The 25,831-nt window shown below is 40.6% G+C and overlaps 1 protein-coding gene across 1 annotated transcript; it reads right to left on the reverse strand.

Annotated features, from left to right (window-relative positions):
* Positions 1 to 699: 699 nt before the first annotated feature.
* On the reverse strand, positions 700 to 24,873 carry LOC135233957 (leucine-rich repeat-containing protein 38-like). The gene is made up of 2 exons (XM_064297968.1): positions 23,535 to 24,873; positions 700 to 1,538 (listed from the first exon to the last, which is right to left on the reverse strand). The coding sequence occupies exons 1-2, from the start codon at positions 24,163 to 24,165 to the stop codon at positions 1,291 to 1,293; spliced, it is 879 nt and encodes a 292-aa protein (XP_064154038.1). The 5' UTR covers positions 24,166 to 24,873; the 3' UTR covers positions 700 to 1,290.
* Positions 24,874 to 25,831: the final 958 nt, after the last annotated feature.

A 25,831-nucleotide genomic window follows, 5' to 3' on the forward strand; every position in this document is an offset into this window, starting at 1 on the left:
TAAAACAAAGCCAGAAACTCTTGGGCTGTCGCTGAGTCGACAACAAAATTTTGTTTATCTTATCGCAGTTGAACACTTCACCCGTCAGGTGACTTATGCAAGGACTTGTCTACTTTCAACAGCTATTTAAAGTCATTCCCATTGATTTATATATATTCATGTTTTGTATTTTAAATCACAGAGTCATCAGTATGGAACTAAGATTTGTACGGTCAATTGCAGAGATATTTTTTTAAAACAAATAGCCCCGGGGGGGGGGGGGGGCTATCATATTATCATAAATTACCTAGTTAGAAGTCTGTTGCAAAACTGAATGATGCAAATAAACCTCAGCATGATAAAAAAAATATCTTTATATGACATCAATAGGAGTCTATCTGACAAATCTATAAGGTTCTCTGTTAGCATAATTGAAACCTGTGGAATTTCCTTTCACTGCTTTTTAGCTATTTGTAATTATATTAGAAATGTCGCTACTGAGAACTCAACAGATTAGCCTCAGTGCACTGAGATATCACCTCAGTTTTCACTGTCAGACGAACCCCATGTCTTTAATACCCCATCTTTGGTACATTTGACAAAATCAAGCTAATTAAATGGAGAAGAATGGCAGCAACCCCCAAATGCAATCATTTCCCCTCATTTAAAGTGCAAACTGGCAAACCTCACAGTCAGCCACTCACTATGGTTATGCCTTCATTTATTTTATTTACTGTTTCAGCACAGTGCTAGACTCAGAACCCCTTAAAGGAACATATTCATAAATAATTCATAAACTGCCCCATATTTTAAAGTTCAGTTATCACCAAAAAAATAAATAAATGAATCATTGCCTCGCGGTTTGCTTGGATTTGGATTAAATCTTAAAAGGATGATCACCTGGAAAGTGAGACCAGCTACTAGCTCACTGTTCCTGCCCTACAAATTAAGACTGTTTGAACAGGTAAGATTGTCTACAGTGCAGAGGGAAGGACACAAAAAATAGTATCCATTAAATGTATTTCCAGTCTATGGCAGCTTCTCTCTCGGCTGATTTAAGTGCTTTTAAATACCACTCCCCTTCCCCTCTACACCTTGCTGCAGCCCGGACCACCTTGCATGGGTCAGCAGAGCGGCCTGTGGGATTTCACATGCTAAAAGCATTGGGAACAGTCTCTCTGCCCCTCTCCTGGCCGACCTACCAGAGGAGCAGGGATGGGGCAGGTTGCCGGGGGTGATAGGGTGGGGTTGGGGGCTGGGGGAGGAGTCAGGAGTTGGAGGCAGGGGAGATGGAGAGGAAGGGGGAAGTTTTCAGGCATCGCTGTCCTCCTCTTCTGTCTTATTGGCTTTGCTCCAACGCTGGAAGCAGTGGACGGTGGAGGCCAGGAAGAAGCTGGTCATGATGGCCGCCACAGAGACGGCGATGCCGGAGAAGATGACGATCAAATAGTCAGTGAGGGTCAGCGTCACCTGACACTCCCGGAAACTGTCCTCGGAGAGCTGGCTCAGCGCCACACGCCTCCCGTCCACAGGAAGTGAGCACTCCATGCCATGAACGCCTGCAGAGGAACGCACACAAGGGCGGGATCGTTACCATAGAAACACCGCCCCCCAAAACAAAAAACAAACAAAAAAAAAAACAACAATTTGAGACCAGAGAAAAAGAGAGAAATTGAGAGGGTAAAAATTCATGAAACATTACTTAGTGCAGCATTTCAGGAATTTTCAATGCCATTTTTAAATGGAAGTAATTAATGTGACAGACTACTAACCGCAGCCAACACTCATTTGTAGCTTCAAACAAAGAGCAGGTTGATTACACTGTTTATACAATAGCACAGCAATAAAAATTTCTAGCACACAAATATCAAGGTTAAAGATTCAATATCCTTTCATTTGCAGCTTGATACTGTATACGGCATTCCCCCAAACCTGCTTTTTGCATATGAATGAGCATTATGAACATAATTTATTAAGATGTTAAAGGGCATATTTATGGGGATTTCAGGAAATGTAAGCAGGAGATGTGAGGCATGAATTAAAATTTTTTGAAAGACCAAAAACCACTTTTTCTATGAACTCTCAACATTTGTGAATGTACCTATTAAAAATAAAAAAAACAACTATTAGAATTTTTATTTATTTGTTTGTTTACTTATTCAATTATATTCATCTATTTAAACTTGTTTTTTATTGCCTTATGGAAACACATTTGCTCTAAAACAGACAAGCCAAACAAAAGTTGTTCTGTCTTTTATCAGCAGAAAGTCCTATTGACACTGCATTGTGCGAAGAAGACGAATTAACGCGATACTTGGAGAGAAAAGGATAAAGGGATAAAGGGAGAAGGCCATGTCTCGGAGCACAGCAGGAGGAGACTGAGCGAGGGGCATCAGGTGGTCAAGGTTTTTCTGACGACACACTTGCTTACTGAGCGTGAAGCGACGTCTGTCACCAGCACAGCATGTGAACTGATCCCAAACCTTCTCAGAGAAGGCCATGCTGAGAAGGTGCTATTTCTTTCAAGAATGGTTCTGAGAAGGTACCAGGTGCTGTCATTAATGGACCAGTTGTAGCTGCACTCGCCTTTTCTGCTAATTCTGTGAAAAGTGTTTTCCAAAGCTTCCTAGGCTACCGAAACCGAACATCCCCCATCCCTGTTACACAGTTTTGCAAATTGGACCACTTAGACACATTTGCCAGTGGCTAAATGGTTAACCACAAAAAAAATAAAATACGGGAAAAAATCTTTAAAAGGTTCACTCCACCACCTACCATCTGCATTACACAACCATCAGAGGCAAAACACCACCCGCTAAAGTGTGTTTGGGGAGGAGGAGAGGAGTTCTGCAGCGCAGCGTGTGAGATTTAAAGCGTGGATGCAGAAGGTGCTGTGTGAGCTGAAAGAAGCTCACCGCTGTCTCATAGTGAAGGCCGGGGGTGATGGGTTAACCTACTCGTCCTGATGAAACTGCCATACACACTGGATTACAAGCACAAGCACAATGCAGTTGAAGACCTTTGACACTGCCTGATATTGTGTGTGTGTGTGTGTGTGTGGGCATGTATTACTATCTTTGTGAGAACCAAATGTCCCCACAAGGATAGAAAGATGAGGAAAACTATGCAAGGTGGGGAACTTTTGCTGGCCCCACAAGTTCAAGAGGCTGTTCTAGGGTTAGGACTTAGGGTTAGGGTTAGGGTTACAATTAGGTTAAGGTTAGGGTTAAGGTTAGGCATGTAGTGGTTGAGGTTAGGGTTAGGGTTAGGGTTAGAGGTTACGGAATGAATGTAAGTCAATGGGAAGTCCTCACAAGTATAGAAATACAAACATATGTGTACGTGTGTGTGTGTGTGTGTGTGTGTGCGTGCATGCATGCATGTGTATGTACACGTTTGCCTGCGTGGGTTGTGTATTTATCTCTGGAAGAAGCATATCTTTCTAAAGATTTTACATTTCAAGCTTTGGCAAACTAATCTAAGATATAAGTGCCAACTGTTAGCTTTTATTTTTGGGAGTCTGGAGCATGGACATAGACTAGTCGTGAGGGGATTGCAGATCACAGGCCTCCAAAAAAATAATGCAAAACAAGTTAGATGCTGCTCTATTTCAGCCAACATGGACATCCTCTAAATCTGGAGAAGGCACAGCTTTAAATACCCCTAAATTGCTGCTTTGAAGTATTTTCTTTTTAACTGAGCTAACTGATAGTTTAGTGGAGTTTTGTGATATATTTTCTTTGATTGTGTTACTTTCATTACATTTCCAAGACATCACATCATTGCATACTTAACTGTAGTCTCATGAAAATAATTAAAAAAGGGTATTGAGTGTGATAGCATGTGTCTGAGTGTGACAGTGTGTGCACCCCAGAGTGTGTGCATGTGATAATGTGTACGTGATATTTCTCATTTGCATTCCCAGGATGTCTCCTCCTACACAACCACGCTGAGCAGATTTAACATGTTCACCTGGCGGGTTTTAAATAGAGCCTTCTCAAATGCAGAACTCAAACAACCTGGCAGCACCCTGTTAATTGTCCTAGAAAGCTGTCAATAAACTGAGTCAACACACTTTATCAGGGATGTCCACATTTGCCCGACATTCACTCCAACTCTACGGGCTATTGCAGCTCAGTCCCATCTGTCCTATCGGTGCATTGTTCCACACTAATCCGACACTGCAGTTTTGTAAGAAACAGATAAAAAGGGCAATCAAAACGATATATCGCTCTCTCCAGTCCTCTTGACTATCAGAACACCTCTGTGCTCTAAGGGATTAGTACTCTCCATTTCCAAATTCCTATGCCTGTCCATTTGTAACAACAGTAAGGAGACTATGAGCAAGGCACTGTAATATGTACACTTGCATAACAAACAAAAGTTTGAGAGAAAGTTTCAGTCATGCAAAACAATATCTGCACATCTAGTGCACCTCTAAGATTGATTAACGACTTCTATTTATATTCCTGATGCACTCTTTCCGAACAAAACCATTTCCCCACCCACTTGTCCTTTTTGCCTTGATGAAATGATCTGTCAGATAAAAAAAAACTGCTGCAGCCCTCCCCACTGAGTGATTAATGTGGCTTAGAATGCAAATTGGCTGTTTATCATCCCAGAGTAACATTCTAACTGTGCCTGTTTGATCAACTCGTACACAACACGGCATCAAGGGACGTGGTCATTAAGGCCACAAAATATCACCGTGACAATAAATATTTATTCCTGTGTAAATTACGAACTAGCACTTCCGGAAAACTCCAGCACAGCAAAGCGTCCATTTTTAAAATGCATTTCTCGCAGCTGCTGTGAACCTAATGTTAATTATGATTCAATTAACACTGCGTGGACATTGCGGCCTGTGAGGTGGCATTTCTGTACTAAGAATAGCCGTGTTTGGGTGTGCGGGTTCACACCCTTACAGATTTTCTGTGGTATAGCAGCGCTTTGTTGGCTGAAGTGAGTCAGTGAGTCTGCATCACTTCAAATGGCTGTCTGCAGACCTGCTGACTCAAAGTTGATCTCACGTGGATGTAAAAGCACAGGACCCTTTGCTTCCACTAGTTCAGCCCTTTAAGCTTCCTTTCACAAAGAGTCTCACTCAACCAATCACACTGTCCTGGATTTAATCACATGACCCCATTCTGTCACATGCTATACTTTAACAACGACTAGCGCCAGGGAGCGCCGAGTGGCGTGGGGATACTTTTTCCCCCTTTGTCTCTTTCAGACACAGATCTACAGGCCAGAGTTCACCCAAGACAATTCTCAGATAAGCGCGACTGTCACATAGCATTCCCTGTCCAAAATCACAGATTCTCACAAAACTCTGGGAGGGATCCTCACAAGCTAAATGGATTTCTACCCCTAGCCGAGCAGAAATTGCCACTCGATGTGACAGAAATCGTGTCAAGCTGAGCACCTACACGGCAGGGAGGCGGTCACATGGGGGCAACAGTGTGAACATAGAAAAGACCATTAACTAATGGAATGCAACTAATATTAAACAGCAAACAAACCCCTTTCACTCAATGAAAAAATGTATCAAACACCAAGCAGAGTAAAACATCCATTACTTAAATATTACAAATCAAAATGAAAACAACTGTATTCGTGATATACATATCAACCAATCAGATTTGAACAAACCAGGACTCCTGAGTTCAAATCCTCCAGTGAGAAAGTGTAACTGACTAATTGAGTCCTGAAATATTTCCCTCTGCAATATTCTGCTGAAATCACCCCCCAGTTATATCACTCAAGCTTTTTCACCCAGATCAAAACAAACAAATGCAACCATTTACCTATATGTATCAGAGGGGCATTTACAGATCACATTTTCTATTTAAAAAAAACAACCTATCGTGGTGCCCGAATGAGAGTAAAATGCAATTTCTGAGAAGAATAATCAGATTGAATCATGGGGAATAATAACCCGGGCCCATTATGTAATATTACCATTCTAATCAGCATTTGTTGTCGGCAACTAGAATATTTGGTGCTATAGATCACACACTCATTAAAGTTATTACCTCAGCCATTAAAGTAAATTATCTATTAAAGTGTCATCAAACTCCAGTCAAGTCAGCAGCTGGGATAAACAGACCATGATCAAGCTTTGATTCATAACCTCCCAGTATGAAGCCAATATCATCCATCTACTGCAATTAGCATATTGTTTGGCTCCTTAATAATGAATATTGTATGCTGCCTTCATCCACTGCATGCCTTGCTGTATTCATTTTCTATTTGTTGTGAGATAATAGCATAAATCAATCAATACCAACATATGTTTTGAAAACATTTTCAATTACAGGAAAGGAAATTGCATTGAAACGATTTTGCATGAAAAATTACTTTGCAGTAAGATTAATGCAGAATGCAATGACTGCATATATTTGCCTTCAACACCACAAATATGATGTCATCAATATTAAAGACTCGGAGAAGATTTCTCTGTTTGGCTCTGTGAAATTGATATTACAGCTCCAATGGAGGATAAGCTATGCTGCAATACATCAATAAGGAGCAGATGGGATATGCGGATGACACAATGATTTACAATTAATGCACATAAAGGGATAAGAGGCCTATCCGATAAACGAGCTCTGCTTGCCACTTTAATATTTCTGCTTGGTAATTAGCATGATTGAAATTCTTGCCATAAACTGAACCAAACTGAAATAAAAACAGAAATAGTATATTCACTGATATGAGCACACATCTGTTCGCATCTGCCACATATGAGCTGCATTCCGAGTGATTTATGTGGGCACACTGTTTTATTGACTTGGAAAATTAACCACCTCGGTGTCTACCGAAATCTCATTCATTCTGATGCAGATCTAATTGATTTTGTTGCAGAACACGAGGAGTAATTCTCAACTTAATTTATGGGAGTTTTATTTCTGTATATATCAGACAAGTAAAAAAAAAAAAAAAAAAAAACAGTCAAGACTATTCAATATAATCAGGAAGGAACATATCAACCTAGTCATGGAGCGGAAAATCGCACAAATGTAACGCTGGATAAATGTGACACGGTCAACAACTTAATGTAGCTTACAATGCGGCTACAGTAGCCCTTTCAGGTTTGTACGTGCAGCCTACAATTCAGTTGTCTACCACCTCCCAAAGGTAAAGGGCAAACTGATAACCTTTGCGGGAAATATTTCCAAAAAAAACTGTTTTCAAGTAAAAATCTGTCCGGATGTAATTTTCTGGGATAAGGCTTTATTTTCATTTACAATAAATCAAGTCATATATCATTTTAAAAAGTTATCGAAAAGTTATTGGTCCTTGAAAAGTTTGTATGGTTTTCGGAGTATATTCTAGTGAGAATTGGATGCAGTGTCACATGTATACATGTGACAGCGCTTACAGTTACGCTGTAAGTTATGAAAAACAACGTTTTTCCTTTATATGTTTACAGAACGCCATCTGAAGAGAAACGAAAGGGTTGGTCCCAGGGAGGTAATGGGGGGACTTCAGATTTGGAGATTGTGGACTCTCGATGATGTTGAAAACATTAGGTATATTAAATTGTGTTTAATGTTTATTAAAGAAAGTCGTTTTACTCATCAACATGTTTTGACTTTTTAAGTTAGTTCATTGTTTAATGCTAAATATGTCCCGCTGATTTGCTTGCTGCGTTGTAATGGACTCGTCTTCTGGATGCTCCAAGTGGCCAATGGAAAATAAACAGCAACCTGGTCACAGGCATTTGTAATAAGCACGCACCAGTTCGGTCTGTATAATAGGATATTTTCTTTGTAGAAGCTTACCTGGGTGTTAAGAAACAAAAAGCAGCTTTCTACATCGATTTGGAAAGTTAGCACAATTCACGTCACGCTAAATTATGAAGTCGCTTGTGCGTCAATGTTTTACACGGTGTACAGCCTCATGCTTCATAACCTGAGGATGTGGCTGGTCTCCCTTTGTCATTGGAAATGTGTTTCCTTACATTAGTATGTGCAAAATAAAAAATAATAAACAAATAATACCTGTGTGTGCACATTAGCCTACAGTGCGTTTTCATTAACTGTTACAAATATTTGGCACCTGTTACAATCATACCGACTAGATGGTGTGCCTATGTTTTTGTTTTAATTGTATACGACACACTTAAGTCATAATTGCAATTATAACCGGCTGATGACTGCAGACATGTCAAACCTGAGTGAAGTAAGAATTGCATAGTGCTAGGCTAAATATCTTCTGAGTAAAAAATCTAAATCCTAAACCCGTTATATTTATGGCGACTCTCCCCGACTTGGTAGTAGCATGCAGAAAACGTGCCGGGAGGAAAATTAATACTAAAACGGCTCTTTTTAAAATAGACCTACATCTACACGTGCTGTTTTTTTTCTCGTGTTTTCAGAAACAGTGAAGATTAGGCTACTGTCTTCCAACCCAGATAAGAACGAATTTGTTGAGGATACAGTGGACAAATGTTACATAAATAATTCATGTTATATAATACAGCTGTAAGATTTGGGTCGGGATAGGCGCCAATGTCACATTATACCTTGGAGGTGCAGTGAACACCCATTTGTTTCATTTCCAGTTTTGTAACGGCTTTTGAGTTTCATAGAAGCGGGATTTAATCCACAGTCATCAGCGCGCGTTTATGAGACGCCAGATGACAGATTTAAAGCGGAACTGCTCGTTATCTGGCCCCTAATCTGACTCCCACGTTTCTGACAAAAACGGAATCATATTCAGATACCGTGTTTATCTGTTTTTTGACCAAACAGCGCAGTAAAGCGATAGTTCTGGGAAGGACAGACACGACGTCACGACACACATCGGCTTTAGCTAAGTGACAATAAAAAAGACACGGAGAATGTGCCTAAACCTTCGTTCGACCTTCATCATAAATACTTCAAAAGGCAGCGGTGACTGGCAGTTTATCAACCCATCGGCTCCCGGGTTTTCAATTTTACTTGCTTATTTCTTTGATTGTTCTTCTTGAAATATGTGCCGTATCACTTCCTTGATATGACACATGTACTGTAACCACATGCTGAAAGTACCAAGCGCACATATGCAATACTACAGTAGCCTACGCATACCACACAAAATGAAGGTGTGCGGATAGCCTATTTTAATATCTATTTTAATATCTGGTTATTAAACTGAAGAAAATCAAACGGAAGTGTTATGCAAGGATTGATTACCCTCTGTACAACACAGTATGTTTAAGCACATGCCATTTTTAACGTGGCCATGGATATTGCATACACTCTTTTCCCTCTGTCGTCAGTGAATCTACAAGAACTGCTCACTCACAAAATATATAATATATAAATAAAAAATAACAGCAAAAGAATTAATATTATTGTTTTAAAAAAAAAACTGCGCTAAAAGCATAAACTGAGGATCATCCTTATTTATTTATTTATTACAATAAATTGCCATTCCTTTTGTAGTCTATTCATATCTCAGGTTTTGTACCAACGGATAGGTAAATGAATGTCTTTCTTCAGCCCTGTTGTATTTACCCTCACTTTAAGGTGAGGGAATCTGGACGGCCAGCTGCCCTGGGACAACCTCAGACTCCAGGCAGCATTGTATCCCATCGCCCTGCCATAATCACACCTCAGATGGCCCCGTCTACAGTGGCTGTTTGTCTGACAGGTGCTTGGCTTAGTGCAGGACATATAATCTTCTTCCTGGAGCTCTAAAGGCCAGTATTGTTTTTTTTTTTTGTGTTGTTAATTTGTTTTTGTTTTTTTCCATGAGGTCCTCAACTCTGACTTCATGAAACTCGACACTCCTCTCTTTAGATCACAGGTGGACACTACACACATACACACATGCACACAAACACACACAGGTACACACAAGCACACATACAAACACACACACAGGCAGACATAGAGACACACAGGCACAAACATGCATGCATGCACACACACACACATATGCATGTGTGTACACACACACACACACCCTTCATTTTACTTCCGTCTATTTTAAAATGAACTTGTAAGCCCCAGTTAACTACCATCAGCACCAAATAATTCCCGGATGGATTTGCATTTACTATTTTAAGAACAGTAGAACAACGTAGTAATATTCTGGTTTTGGTTTATTATTATTCCTTGGGTCCTCAGGTCACCTGTGATTACATGACATTACATTACAGGCATTTAGCAGACGCTCTTATCCAGAGCGACTTACACAACTATGCATCCGTTTACACTGCTGGATATATACTGAAGCAATGCATACTTAAGACTTGCTCAAGGGTACCACGACAGTGTCCTACCTGGGAATTGAACCAGAGACCTTTAGATTACAAGATCAGCTCCATACCCATTATACTAGACTGCTGCCCATTGATTGCCTGAAGCACTTGCTGTACGTATTTTTCTCACAACCTGGTAATGCTATTTTATTCATAACATTGCAAGCTTGCCGGCAATTCTGGCCAACAGAACATATCTCTATGAGTGGCATTTCACCTCATGCTAATGACTCTGGTTCCCTGCAATGTGGAACATATGATGACATGAAGTGGGTCTGTGGTCAACAATAAAAAAAGATATTAGGCAGTTTAACCATCTATGAAATAATGCTTTTACCCTCAGCTATGATGTTTCTTGATAATCATTGTGTCACTGATTTCAATACAATCTCCCTTCTCTCTGTATATCCTAGACAGAGAGAACCACACACTACAATGAAAGTTTGTTCTTAAACTAATTACTAACCCGTCTGTTCAGTTCACTTATTATGACCCATGAAACACTTAAACTGGGTCAGATATACCCAGGACATTATTGGGATTTTAATACAGAATAAAAATAAAAAATACATACATTTAGCAATGAAACTGTTATTCATTTGTGATAAATATGTGATTTATATAAACATATCCACTATAATGGAGACATGGGGACATAAATCATGCTTATCTGTGAAATTCCTGTCTGTGAATTAAAATGAAACAAGGGTTTCATGCAACAGATTATTGATATTTATCATTTTGAACTGACATTCGCAATTATTTTTTAATCTTTAGCTTATTATATTCAAAGAAACCATATCAGCAAAAGACATCAAGCAAATAGAGATGAGGAACAACAAAGATGAGAAACACAAATCAACCGAGAAAAACGGACGGAGTGTAGCACAGTGGGTAAGGAACTGGGCTTGTAACCGAAAGGTCGCAGGTTTGATTCCCGGGTAGGGCACTGCCGTTGTACCCTTGAGCAAGGTACTTAACCTGCATTGCTTCAGTATATGTCCAGCTGTATAAATGGATACAATGTAAAAAATGCTATGTAAAAAAGTTGTGTAAGTCGCTCTGGATAAGAGCGTCTGCTAAATGCCTGTAATGTAATGTAAAAAAAGAATTGACATGGGTTTCGTTACTCAAAAGGGTCATTCCTCTTTAACGAAGTTTAAAATGGGCCAGTCTGAACACACAAGGGTTAGGCCGGAGCTTTGATCACAATTCAGTGAAATATGTCTATGGCAATGTCGCACCAAGTGTTAACATGTAAACAACACGGTTTTGTGTCATATAGTTCATAACTAATGATAATTTGTTATGGTAATAATTATAATGATCATTGTTATGAATTGCTTTGACAGACAGTAGTCTTCAAGGACCAATATTTTCACAGTAGAGTCATACTGCTTTAAAATCACCATTTTTCTGCATTAAGTCATTTCAATAGCTGTGACTTGGAACATTTGGCAAAGTTTGTTATGAATAATTTTTTCAGCTCACAATGGATTCAGATGTCCAGTGGGAAAAGATAGTTTTATGTAGCTGGAACATTGTAGTTTGGAGCGATAACAATAAAGATTCCCGAAAAATTGCAAATGCAACATTTGTATTCAACATTCAGCCTCCTGCAACGCTGTAAAACATTGTGATAAGGTGATGTGAAAGCAGAGAAGACCCCTGTGCAGCACCCTGTGGGAGTTTGATCTGCCCTTTCTCCTCTGAAGTTTTACTTCATGTTGTGTTTTTCAGGAAAGACTGTTTGTGTTAACCAATTGCATTACTACATTTATGGAGCAAATGTAAACTGCTGGCCCTCAACAGAAAAGCAAACCACTGACAGTTATCATGTCCCTGTTAAATGACACCATTCATAATAAATCTGCAAAACAGATGTACAACCAATAATATTACTAAAATCATATGTTGGTCAATTGAAAACAAGCTTATGATTTTCTCTAAGACAAACAATGTTCTACGAGTAATCACCTATAATCACCTTTCCCTCAGTCTAACGCAAATCCATGGAACAAGCCACGGGTTGATAAATCTGTCAGATGGAAAATACAAAGAAAATTAACACCAGAGATCCGCCATCATAGCACCATGAGTGCACTCAGCAGTTGACAGCAAGTGTCCACTTCTAACGAATTACAGTTAGGATTACAGCAGGAGAGACCGTTAGAGCTGTATAAGATGTAACAAAATCTCAGCCAGAGTGATTCATCTTCCTGTCAGGCACTATCAGTCCATCCTCCCCTATCTCACCCGGCTAAGTAGGAGCAATAGGATTTCAATTCACAGATTGTGTTGGAATGAGACACATCTTTACCGGAGAACAGAGACTAATCTTTTTCATTTGTAATATGGGACAGGGATTGGGTAGTTTGCCAGGCCAAGGACCAGAGTAAGCATCAGGGGAAAGGAAACAAGACTGCAGTGAATAGTCTCTATAAAGTGTGAAGGAAGACTGCCAACCCTTGGTTGAAAGATCTAGTGGAAAAAAGAAGGATACAAGCCTGTTTGCCATGATCAAGTTTGTATACTTTTAGATTGAGCTGCTGTCTGCTTCAAGGTTTATAATGGTAAATTGAAACAATGCTCTAACTGTATCTATAGCTGTGTCTGTTGGCCAGCAGGAAATTTAAATTAAATTAATAATTTAATATATTTGGGGTCATATGCTTGGTGACCTTTGGCGGGTAACACCTACTGCAGTGTGCACTTTTTAATTAAAAGAGCTTAACTCCCCCTTCAATAAGACCCTGCTATTAAAGGAAAGATGTCCTCTGCCCACTGTTAGCAGACATGACTGAGCACTGTGTGTGTGTGTGTGTGTGTGTTTGTGCGTCTGATAGCGAGGTGTTGATGGAGTCACTTTCAGACCAGAAAGGATTTTTCCACCCCAGCCAGCCATTCAGAGGCACGGTGCAGTGCTTCCAAACGTGCACAGTCACAGTCACAGACAGCATGAAACAGACACACCACCATAGATATGAACAGCTGAATAACAGATGCGCAACCATAGACATGAACCGTTGAAAAACAGATGCACGGCCATCGACACAAACAGCTGAGTAACAGATGCACAACCATAGATTTTAGCAGCTGAAAAACAGACGGAGCAGACATGGTGGTTTTAAAAAGTAAACATTAATAAATTGATGGATACAGTAATATTTCTGATACAGAATTACCCACATAAATACATATAGTAAACAAATGCGCTTACATATTTTTACACTGAAAGACAAATATGAAAATATGAAAAATAGATCTCTAACTTTGTTCAGCAGTTCTTTGTCATCTGACCATATGATTGAAGTCCACCTGTTTATATGGAGCTATAAATACTAAACTTTTCTCAATCATGGATTGGATTGGATAACATTTCACCAAAAGACTAACAGCATGACAGTTTGTGTTTCTCCCACACATTTATATGAGTTAATAGAGAATAATGTTTTACCTCAAAGGATTTCATGTTACACGATACCACATGCCATTTAAAATGTAAAAACAAAACAAATAAATTCAAGTTCTAACATGCAGTGACAGGTGCACTTCCATGCCACAAGCTCCCCTCTTTTCTCAAACACACGCTAGTTATTCTGTCTCATGACAGTCGTGTCTGAGCTGGAGTCCGACAGTAGCAGTGGAGGTCTCGTTAGCCCTAACCTGTGAGCAGACGGGGTTCATATGATCTAGTCTCAGCGGGTTGTTGATGAGATCCAGTTCAGTGTCGCACTGAATAATGGATGGCCTATGGTCATCACCAGCGTCCAAGAGTAGCTGAAACGGTGTCGTATCATGTTTACCCTACTTAGCCCTTTTAATTTTTTAAACAGATCGTGCGCGTAGACAGGAAGCCGAGCGGGGCCGCCCCAGCGACGTGTTTCCTACGAAGAACCTTCCAGTAGGTCAGCTAATGGAGAGTAATCATGCGTCGAGAATCCCAACACCTCTCTGATTTCAATGACAGATGCCTGACTGTCAGCAGAGGCACCGTTTTGGTTTCTTAATCAGGGAAATACATGTGTTTTACTGCGTCTATACCCTAGATTTAAATAAGCAAGATCAAGAAATAAACATGCTCAAAGATATTCAATTGAATTTCACAGATGCTTTAGGAATTTACACAATAAATGTTCACATTTGACTAATCAGACAGCAAGCTGCACCTTCATGTTGGCAATGCTACCTCATATCTAAGCCTGCAATGCACTGTCTTAGTTAATGGAAAAATAGATGCAATAATCGAAGTCATTAAAAAGAAATGAAAAGAAATGTATTATTATTATTATTATATATTGGCACAAATGTGCACCATCCTTGTCTGTATGTCACAGAGATGTGTCTGTGATCGCTGGAAAGAGGGGTTTTCCAGAACAAGATGAGGAAACTGCACGTAAATCCCAGCAAAATAACACTGCTGCTCATGCAACACAGGAAGTGCACATCTGCATCTCCTCTGGTGCGATGGAAAACATATGATATGATTGAGGTAACTGGTATTTAGATGAATCAAGTAAAGTTTTTTTTTCAACATTCTCCAAAATTGAACATGTTATTCGTTTTTGTCTTGTTTTTGATAATTGTTCTAAAACTTTAATCTTGCACATGCTGCAGGAGAATTCTTGTTAACATGAACATAAAACAGGTTCCCGGAAGGATACAGGTTAATATCCAACATGATCTTTGACGTGCACCAAGGAGATTAGTAGGCGGCCCTGGTTCTCCAAATCTGGCACTGAATGTGTTGTCTCTCCACCTGTACTAATTCTAAATGCCATACATTTCAGGAGACATATCTGGCTTTTGTGTGAAAACAAACTGCTTCACTCAAAAGCATATTTGATTACAGACAGATAGTTCATAATTTATTCCATAACAATAGTGTAGTCTTTTGTCCCTGATATCTAACCTTATGCATGCTGTATATTAAATCAAAGATCCTCTATGTTTAATGTACAGCAGCTGCCTAGCAGTAAATCTTTTGTATATATGCAGGTTATGAAATTTAATATCCAAGTGATCCATAACACAGGATAGGGTATAAAAGATTTTTAATATTTCAAATCAACATCTGATAAGGTTATTGCAATAACTGGATATTTTAAGAACTGATTCAGCAATCAAATGATTAATTGAAATTAAACCATAGCATGATTTTTAATTAAAAAAATAGAAAAATAATAAAAGCAGTCCTCCACGGTGCTCAGTATGATGTATGGGCAATGGCTAAAAAGCTACGTGTGTATACAGATCCTGACAGGCTCAGCAGTGAATGAGTGAAATTGATTGAGCGATCACAAAAAAAGGTAACATGGGCTAGAAAAGAAACGTGGACAAACCCGAAACACATCAATTTTAAAGCTTATCTTTTTCTCACTCGTGCATTAGTGAGCCCATCTCACTGTAATCTCTCAATCAGCTAATCTATCAGACTCACTTATTCTCCAGGTCTCCTTCTGCACCAAACAGGGATGCATTTTCAGGGAGACTGCCTGTACTGACGAATAAGAAAACACAATCATTTACTTCGACAGACTCAGATTCTGCCTCTGAGTTGAATTATTGGTATCTTCAGTACCTACAATTCCCTTATAAGGACCAGGTACTGCAAAGAACCTCCTTTTGGTACATGTTGGTTGGTGTCCCTGTGTTTGACAGCAAGTACAATGCAGGCATAAAACCCAGCTTGTATGTACATTATGTGCATCCCTACAACAGCAGCTTCTGTCCATTTTGGCATTAGAATTAAACTTATATATGTCAAAGTTTTGCTCATAGCTGTAGTAAGTGCCACAGGGAAGTGGTCTCAGATTAAAGGTGGGGTCCACAATACCCCTTATATTTGGGGACCAGGAGAGGCCTATGACATACATGGTATCCCTGTTGTGCACTGTGATACCTTTGATCCGAAAATCTTGGGTCATTTCAGATACACACACACAGTTCAAGCTAGAGATGCAAATCCCACAGAACTCTGTGAAACATACTGAAGGGAAAATTCAAAAGAAGACTTTCTGATAATTGTGCTAATCATTTGGCTGTCTGATGTCTGCACTGTATATGTTGTTGTGTTCCATTAAAAGTGTTAGATCCCTGCTCTCTGTGTATTGTTCTTCGTAAAGAGCATTGGGTTGAAGAAATGACCCTTAAAATGACCTTTTAAGCTGTGTTTAATGGATGATAAAGCATTCTAATGTAATATAACGAAGACAGAGAAGCAGAAGCAGAAGCAGAAGCAGAAGAAGTAGTAGTAGTAGTAGTAGTAGTAGTGGTAGTGGTAGTGGTAGTGGTAGTGGTAGTGGTAGTGGTAGTGGTAGTGGTAGTGGTAGTGGTAGTAGTAGTAGTAGTAGTAGTAGTAGTAGTAGTAGTAGTAGTAGTAGTATGGGGTATGGGAACCACAACAACTCTAATTCACCTTAAGAGTTATTAGTTTTCACTGTCATTTATGCATCAGTGGGAATGTGAAATTGCTTTACAATGGCTTTCCAGGGAAGCCCTTCAATAAGTATTCAGAACTGAATGCCAAGGACAATGTCATGTGGGATGCTCTGTGCTGTACCAAGTGTGTACAGAATAGATGGGCTTCATTGCAGCCTGAATTACAAAGACTTGGCATTTATCCAACTCAACTTATCGTTTTGTTTTCCAGAGAGAGGTATAGGTGAACCTTAAGCTGATTATGGCACCATCTAAAAGCACAACCTAATGAGGCAGACAATACAGAACATCACAAATAGCTCAGTCCCATCTGGAATATGCACCCATCACAAGATATCACACCTCTCCTGTGTGTTAAACCCAAAGCCTGGCTATACAGATGCAGGATCGGAACCAAGCCAAAACTGAGACTTGTTTTCTAATTAATGGCCTTTCAGTAGCGCAAGCCATGGTAACATTGTGTGCCTATCCTACCTATAATGACGCTTGGGCATCATTCAAATATGTATCATTGCAATATCCAGAAGATGAGCAGACATTCTCCTGGGTGGCATATCGAGCTAAAGCACTGTCCCCTAGTGGAGCAATGGGCCCGAAAGTACATCTCTTACTGTCAATATGGCAGCTGCAGTCTGCTGGTACCAGCCATACATGAGATATAGTCTTCTGAAGCAAATAATCCACAGCCCAGCTGATGGACCCATTGTGGAGAGGAAGCAATGGCTGCAGCGCCTGCTTTGGAAGGGGAGGGGCTGAACATATCCTCAGCCAAGACCTTGCAGCCACATGGGAAGGAATCCCACATGGAAAGAAAAAAAAAATCTATGTTCATAAGTCAAGCAGTAGGACAAAAAAAATCATGTGGAAAGCCAGACAGAAGCCACAGATAATCCACCCACTACCACAGCTGTTGGAAACCAAAGGTAAATAAAGATACAAGTTATAATTATTCTAAGAAGTCTTTTCTTACCGATATAGAGTGTTTATAGGTTGGAATAGCTTACCAGGGCTTCCAGCAGCACTGAAAACACATGTTGTGCTCAGGACCAAGACTGGCACATTGCTGGATGCTTTCTGGAATAGGCAATGGGACTGAATGTTCTGTTCCGGGCATCAAACATTTATACAATCTCATTACGATCTCATTATTTTTACGATCTTCATACACAGCAGACGTGATCTCCCTCCATAGTATACCACACCTGCTCAGGCAATAGCCTCGGCCATTAGCTGGCTAGCATGCTGTCTCTCCAAGGGTTCTCTCACCCGAACAAATCGAGAGTGCTCACATTTGCCTAATATTTACACTGCAATATCTGTATCTCGCTACATTACCCAGTACCAAAACACAGATTGAAAATGACTAGGAAGTTCATTTTCCCCTGTAAAACTGGATTTTCTGTTTCTTTGTCTTTTTCAAAGAAATCATTCTTGGGATTAGTACTCATTACACATTGAGGTCGAGTACTAATGAATTATTGAACAAAGAAGAGCGTTGAGCCAGTCTCAACAATGTTTACACTCTCACTGGAAATGTTACAGTATAGCAGCAACATGAGAAAGGCTTGTCTGGTGACTCACCTTTTTTCTTTTTCACCTCGTGAAAATGTATAAATGCTTTGGACCTTTTGTGTGTGTGTGTGTGTTCCTACCTGGATCACTACAGTCACTTGTTCACTTTGAACATTCACCCATGACTGATGTAACAGATTTATAGCATGTTACAAGCCTAAGAAGCATTGAACTTATTTTCTCATGGTGACTACACATGTCAGACAGCGAGTACCAGCATTATGATGTGTGCATTCAATCAATCCATTAATGTAAGAGATCATTGTTGGTTGAGTTAACAAGAGAAGCCACTATCATTTCTGTCAAAGTTGGTAACACTTTATTTTACAATGGTCATCATGACATTGAAATGACAGTGTCATTTCGATAACATAATACCTGTCATGAAGTGTCACGTCAATTCATGACATACCGTTGTTATGACACAATCGGCAGTTTGTGTTATGACACAACTGGCATAACATCCTGCATTAATTAGTTATTAGGCATTATGTTGTGGTAATGACACTGCCATTTCCATGTCATAACAACCACTGTCAAATAAAGTGTCAGTGAAAAGTGAATTCAGTAATGTTCTGTGTACTATGTTCCATTCTGTATTCCACGGGTGTGTGAAAGGGACTAAAGTTTAATTCTCAAGCTAAAATTTTCCCCAAAAAAGTAGCAGAATGATAAAATTCCACCCATAGTACTGTAAATGAATAACGACCAAAATACTTTTTAAAAAGTGCACATCTCAAATGAAATAAAGTCCAAATATATATAGTTTACATTATAGAGAAAACATACATTTTGAGAATGTCATGCTTGTGCTCACACAGTCGTAAAAGATACCTATCTTAGCGAATAAGTACAACTCAATTATGAGAATGACTAGGCTCATCATTTTTGCATTCAGTCTTATAGCGGAAAGAAAAGTTTATGTACTGCATTAACCACATGCTGGACAAGGGTATGTTTGCATTCCAACAGCTCAATTACTCAAGCTGTTAAATTATAATTCAAAGAGTGACCCATGAATTATAAATGGCATAGACACAGACACATTCCACTGGTCTCCATTTAGGCTGTGAGAAAAGCTATTTAGGATGCCCTGACAGAGGCTGCATTGATCTAATTTATGCTGTAAACGTTGCACCTTGTCTGGAGTGAAAAAAACCTTTTTCACAGTCTCTCCAAAAACAAAAATTATATACAGGCATATCCTGTATATGTTAATTTAATAGGAATATACTGTGCATATTTGTTTTATAATATACTGTACATATTTATTTTATAGGCATATGCAGTACATATTTATTTATTTATTTATTATTTATTGTGTCATTGATTCAATGGAAACATGTCAAACTGGGGTGAGTCACTGTCATAAAGCTCTCAGACTGATTTTGCATCATTGTCTGGAGTTCCACAAATTGCTGACAACTGTATATTCAGTATTGTATTTCCTTCCAGTTTTCAAGAGAACTGGTGGTTTGCATACCTAAGTCAGACATAAGGCAGACATAGTCATAGTCTTGGCCATTGTAAAATGAACATTTATTTTTCTCATGTTCATTGTATGTGTGACACCCAATCACACTTTTCAGAACAAATGAAACTTTGGTTCACCCAACAACACGTTAAAAAAGGAAAAAGGAAAAAGCATTAGCTTTGATTTTCTACCAGTTATATTAGTAACCTCTGCTGAACTAAATGCATGCTCTCCATTATTTACAAAGCAAAACTGCTATGAGTATAACATGAACATGAAATTTTTCATAGACCCATCCATCCATACATTATCTATACCATTCACTCATACCTGCAGGCAATGTAGAGTCTCCAATTAACCTACCTGCATGTTTTTAGATTGTGGGAGGAAACCCACGCGGACACAGTGAGAACATGCAAACTACACGCAGAAGGGCCCAGGCCAGATTCGAACCCAGGACCTTGCTGTGAGGCGACAGTGTGTTACCCACTGAACCACTGTGCCACCCTTCACAGATCCACCTTCCCTCAATTTTTTCTCACTTCAAGATAACCAGTGAAAAATGGTCCTACACGGGTTATCAAAAGCTAAACACTCTTCCCAGAAGAGTGATGTAACAGAAGCAATTAAAAAATAATAAATCATATTTATGATCTTGCAGAGCCCTGCTTCTACAGATGTTGGTAGAGGCCATGCATTATTATTATTATTTTGAATCGTGTGATCACAATGTATGCATCTTGGCATCACATAAATTTGTCTTTTTGTGATGACAAATTAATCTGTTCTACCTGGGAATGCACAGTGATTGTGTGTTACTGCGGATATGATACGCTATGCTACCCTCTGAGTGGATGAGCACATTCTGTTTTACTTTGACCAGGGACGAAGTCAGCGAGATAAATTATATATGGTGTAGTTATATTGAGATCACAATATATATATATATATATCCCAGTTTTACATCTGTCCTCATCCCACCTATAGCTGCACGACATGCAGGCTAAAATTAAATATTGGTACAAGCCGTTGTTGTAGCCCTGAATTTTATCAGCATTTATATCCATAATGTTGCCATTTTTGAAGCTCTGCCAAAGCTGTAGTACACTGAAGCTGCACTCAAAATCTACTACTGGTGCCTATGAATTCATTTATTGTAGTAGCTATTAATCCTATGGGCAGTTCAAGCCATTTGTGTTCCTGTATTTAGTTGCAACATTGCTGAATTGCCACTCATTGTTGTTTTCTTTGACCACAGCCACTTAATTTAGCCCATTTACACAAATCCAAAGAAAAAAGAGTTCCCGATGGAGAAACAAACAATGCAGGCATCTAATTCTGTCTGGCAGGTGCTCAAGAAAGTTGGCACAGGTTGCAGTTTAGCTATTTTTCTTTCCTTGTGTTGCCAGAGCCAATCAAATTTAACTGCAAAGTGCAAAAGCCTTTTTATGCAGTATATGCTTTTTTTTTTACTCAAGAAACAAGCTTTGACAAGTTGTAATTTGGACATTTTGGCCATGTGTGAGTGTGTGTGTCTGTGTGTGTGCGTGTGTGTTTTTTTTGGGGGGTTTTTTTTGGGGGGGAGGGGGGGTGTTGGTGTTGCTGGACAAAGTTGGACATTAATCTGCATATCTTCTATTTTAGCCCACTCCTGGTAGTTCCATCACCTGTATAAGTGTTATGTGCCTATAGTTAGCCAAGTCACTTATTATGATATAACTTGCTAACCACTAGTTAACCTTACCTAACACTATTGATGCTAGCTGACCAGGTTATCCAACCTATATCTACCTACAGCAGCCAAACACGTTTTTAAATATATATATATATATATATATATATATATATATATTATCATATCACCAAAGTTTGGGGGGCCGTTGTTGAACTCACATTGATCAGGATATGGCTTACCTGGCTAGCTAACATTACAATAACATTATAGCTTTAGCTTATTCTGTGTATTCTGAGTGTTGTGAGCAAGAATTACAAATAATTTATGAAATCTAACTGTATTTCTGAGTCTGTTTAGTTTACTAGATGTAAATACTTATCTCTTAGAACTGTTTAACCTACTACTGTCAAGAAACATTACTTTTAGGGACTTTCTCTTCTTGTTTAGTTATTTTTCATGTTAAAAATATTTCAGTATTTAATTATCATCTCTTCATGTATGCACCAATTTCTTAATTGGAATTGTTATTTATTTATTTATTTACATATTTGGTAAATACCTAGGTCCACCCCGATTATCATCAGCTTTGGACCTTGCCGTCTACAGAGCCATGGTAGAAGAAGTTCTGTATCGATGTAGAATTATCGTTACGAATTCAAATCGAGTTCTAGTCTGGAGATCAAAATAGCACGCACAGGTCTAAACCTTTTAAAATGTACCGCTCTGCAATGCAAATATTCTAATACTTCAACTCTTCACTGTGGTGGCATATACACAGCAGTTAAGAGCATCCACATTTTTGTAAGTAGATATTAAAATATCATATTATACATTGCATGATCATATAATAATTTATATATATACCTCAAGCATGTTTGTCTGGTGAAGGGCAATTCATGCTTGAGTGCCATCCACCACAGATTAAAGTAATCTATTAAAGTTACTACAGCTCCAAGCTGTAGTTGTTCTCTTGGCAAAGTGCTTCTGGAGGTCATGAGCATTTATGTTATCAGATCTTTTGTGTAATAGTGATTCTCAAACTGCATGGTATTGGGGCTGCAATATTTGTCTTACATACTAATCTGACTTGGTATGGGGGGGGGGGGGGGCACACATTGCATTGCCCATAATCAATGTTTTTGATTATGTTTTTGAAATTGCAATTTGCAGAATGCGGGAAAGATATTGGCTCAGAAATGCAAGTCAAACTGAAAGCGGGGTTAGTTTCAGCAGAATGGGCAGAGAGTCCAGCAATAGAATGTTCAACAGTAAGCAATCAAAAGACGTTCTACCCTTGTCAGAGACAGCGGGGACAAGGGTTAGAATTTTTGTGATTAATTAGTTATTGTTCAAAAAATCAAAGAACAATAGCAACTGCTGCTGTCTAATGTGATATTAAATATCTGCATGTAAGCAGATTTGGGCATACTGTTAACTCCTTTGGGAGTGCTGTGATCCTCTTTGTCTCCTGTTCATGCATTTTTAAAATGAGACCCAGCAGTGGACCGTACGCCAACACTGAAGTGCGGTTGCCTAATTCGCGCGGGGAAAGACACAGCACGAGCCGTTTCATCTGACATGTCTGTTGGCAATTTGAATGACAAGCCTTACTTTAAAATGCCAGGGGTTCCTGTTGCCGGGTGATTTATGGCGTACAGAATAAACACAAACAAAAGGGGGAAACTAATGCTTGGCATGCGCAGCCAGCAGTCGTGGAACACACGACACATTCCGGAATGCTGAACAGCGCCGAGGTCGTGCCGAATCAAGCCCAGCACCGCAGCTCCTTTTCACAGCACACTTACCCATTAGCCTTTCATTTCCCCTGAAATCTTTCTCCCCTGCTTTTTCTCTCTCTATCTCTCACTCTCTATCTCTCTTTCTTGCTCTCTATGGCTGGACGACCAGCTGAGAACAGCTCGGAATTATTATTCAGAGGAGAATGAAAAGGAATTGCAAGAAATCCCTGATATGGATAAAATGTTTTAAAAATGTAAAAAAGAAAATAGCAGCCCAAATGCAAATAAAAATGAATAAATGTGCAATAGGACAAAAGTGTTTTTAAGCAAAATAATACCAAAAAATGAACAAGAACATACATTTAGATCCAGTCTTGCGCAAAATAAATGTGACCTTACCTGTTGGAAGCTTTTGCCTGTTTTTCATCAGCCATGCAAACAGTTTGGCAAAGTTGCAGTTGCACACCCAGGGGTTTCCCTCCAGGCGCACCAGCCTCAGGGAGGGCAGCTGACCCAGGACCTCCACATCCAGGCCAGACAGGGCGTTTTGCTCCAGCTCCAGCTCCCGTAGGGAGGTCAGGCCCATGAAGGCGTCCTTGCTGACCATGCTCAGGTAGGGGTTATTGCCGAGTCGCAGTTTGATCAGGCTCCGGGACTCCCCGAACGTCCCCGAGGGGATCTCCGTCAGGTTGTTGCTGCCCAGGTCCAGGAACACCAGCCTGGACGAGGTGCTGAGGGTCCCGGGCTCGATCCGGGAGAGCGAGTTGTTCCGGAGGTCCAGGTAGACCAGGTCACTGTAGAGCACCAGGAAGTCGGAGGGGATCCAGGGAATCCAGTTGTCGGACAGCCGGAGCCTGCGGACGTCCAGGGGGATGGCGTCCGGCAGACGGGTCAGTCCCCGGCCGCTGCAGTCCACGGTATGGGGGTCGGGGCACTGGCAGTTAGCTGGGCAGTTCTGCCCCCAAGAAGACAGCAAGACAGACGAGAGCAAAGCCAGAAGAAGCTGCAGCTGATGGACACATGGCAACATTGTCGAGGGGGTCCGAAGAGAGGGGGAGACAGGGGAGGAGAGAAGGGAAGGGAAGGTCAGACCGAGGGTGAGAGAAAGGGGACAGGGGGCAGAGGTGAGGGGAGGTTGGGGTAGGGTCAGGGGGGTAGGAGATTAGGAAAGGGGAGGGGGGGGAAATGAGAAAGGAGAGGAGGAATCAGTGCCAGAGCAGAGACATCCTTTTTTCCATGTGATTGGATGTAAAAGGGCTCGAGCGTCGAGCGACGAGAGAGACACCGAACAATGTTTTCCGAGGGATCATGTAGCCAGCAGTCTGGATCGAGTAGCAGACTGCTGGCTTTGAAGGCGTGAGGGGAGGAGAGATAGCGAGGGAGGGAGGGAGAGAGAGAGAGGGGGTAGAGAGAGAGAGAGAGAGAGAGAGAGAGGGAGGGAGGGAGAGAGAGAGAGAGAGAGAGAGAGAGAGAGAGGAGGAGGAGAGATTAACAAAGAGGTAAATAGAAGCAAGCAAACCAGAGATGGGGAATGGCAGGGGCAGAGAGAGACTGACAGCGGGGGAAGTCCGTTGGCTGGGTGAACCCACGCTCTACATTGGAGGGTTAATTAAGGAGGGCGCCCGCATCTTTGACACAAAAGGATACCGCGGTCGGCTCCAGTTAGCGGGATGGGGGAGAGGGGGGGAGAGAGAGAGAGAGAGAGAGGGGAGAGAGAGAGATGCCGGCTCACTGTACCATGGCAAATGTCACCTCAGGCACACACACACACACTTGTGCCACAAGGCTTGCCTAATTTCTTTTCTCTATACATAGCGGACAACGTGCATCACGATGTGCTTCCCCTCTCAGCCCCCACACCCCTCCTCCTACACCCACCCCACCCCCCCTTTTCTTCTGTGACGTTTCGGCTGTGTCGGGCGGGCAAAACATATTAAAGCTCTGTTGCCATAGTGACGCGTGCCAAACATCCACAGTGGAGGCGTGCGGAAGAAGAAGATGATCTGGAAAGCACGGCGCAGAGAGCGCTGCCGGATTGGCCACAGGTTTCCCAAGGGGAGGTGACTTGCCTGGTGTCATCCTCTTGGTGAGGTTTGCTTGTGATGTCACTTCCTGTCAAGAGACAATTTTAGAGGGCAGTTTGCCCCTGAAGTACCAAGCCCCCTGTTACATTCCCACAGAATCCCTTTGAATCCACTTGCTACTGTTCTCAGTGCTCGGTTGAGATACAGGCAGCAGATATGCTGTAATAGCTGACTGCTGTCACCTCAGGTTTGTTATGTTTTTTGGCTGCATTTGGTAAAATAACCAGCTGTCGTTGTTTATATTTCTCCCAGAACAGACGGAACTCCTCTACTCCCCTACATAATTATCCTGTGAAATTAGAGAAAGCCGTGACGTTTCTATGGGGAGATTTTCCTGTTACATCACACATATGCCAGAGAGGAGAGGGAGCTGTGACAGGCCCGTGTCCTCACAGAGCACCCCAAAGGGGGCAGCCTTTATTTTCCTCCAAACGTGTCATTCGTAGACGTGACTGTTAAACATATTTTCACAAAGCCCCAGTTTTCACTCGTGCAACAGATGGTATATTTGCAGCAGCACTGTTACACAGTTCGGATGGGATAGATCTCACACAGCCACTGGCAACTCCAGCAGCACCCGAGGGAAAGGGGGACAGCACGTTTTAAACGAAA

The sequence above is a fragment of the Anguilla rostrata genome, chromosome 11 (assembly GCF_018555375.3).
Source record: "Anguilla rostrata isolate EN2019 chromosome 11, ASM1855537v3, whole genome shotgun sequence".
NCBI lineage: Eukaryota > Metazoa > Chordata > Actinopteri > Anguilliformes > Anguillidae > Anguilla > Anguilla rostrata.

Bases quoted from the DNA above. Each gene is read 5' to 3' on its own strand.
- LOC135233957 (XM_064297968.1), bottom strand. From the start codon at position 24,165: ATGTTGCCATGTGTCCATCAGCTGCAGCTTCTTCTGGCTTTGCTCTCG. The intron at 1,539-23,534 runs GTAAGGTCACAT...GTTCCTCTGCAG, and splicing joins CAGGCAAAAGCTTCCAACAG to GCGTTCATGGCATGGAGTGC.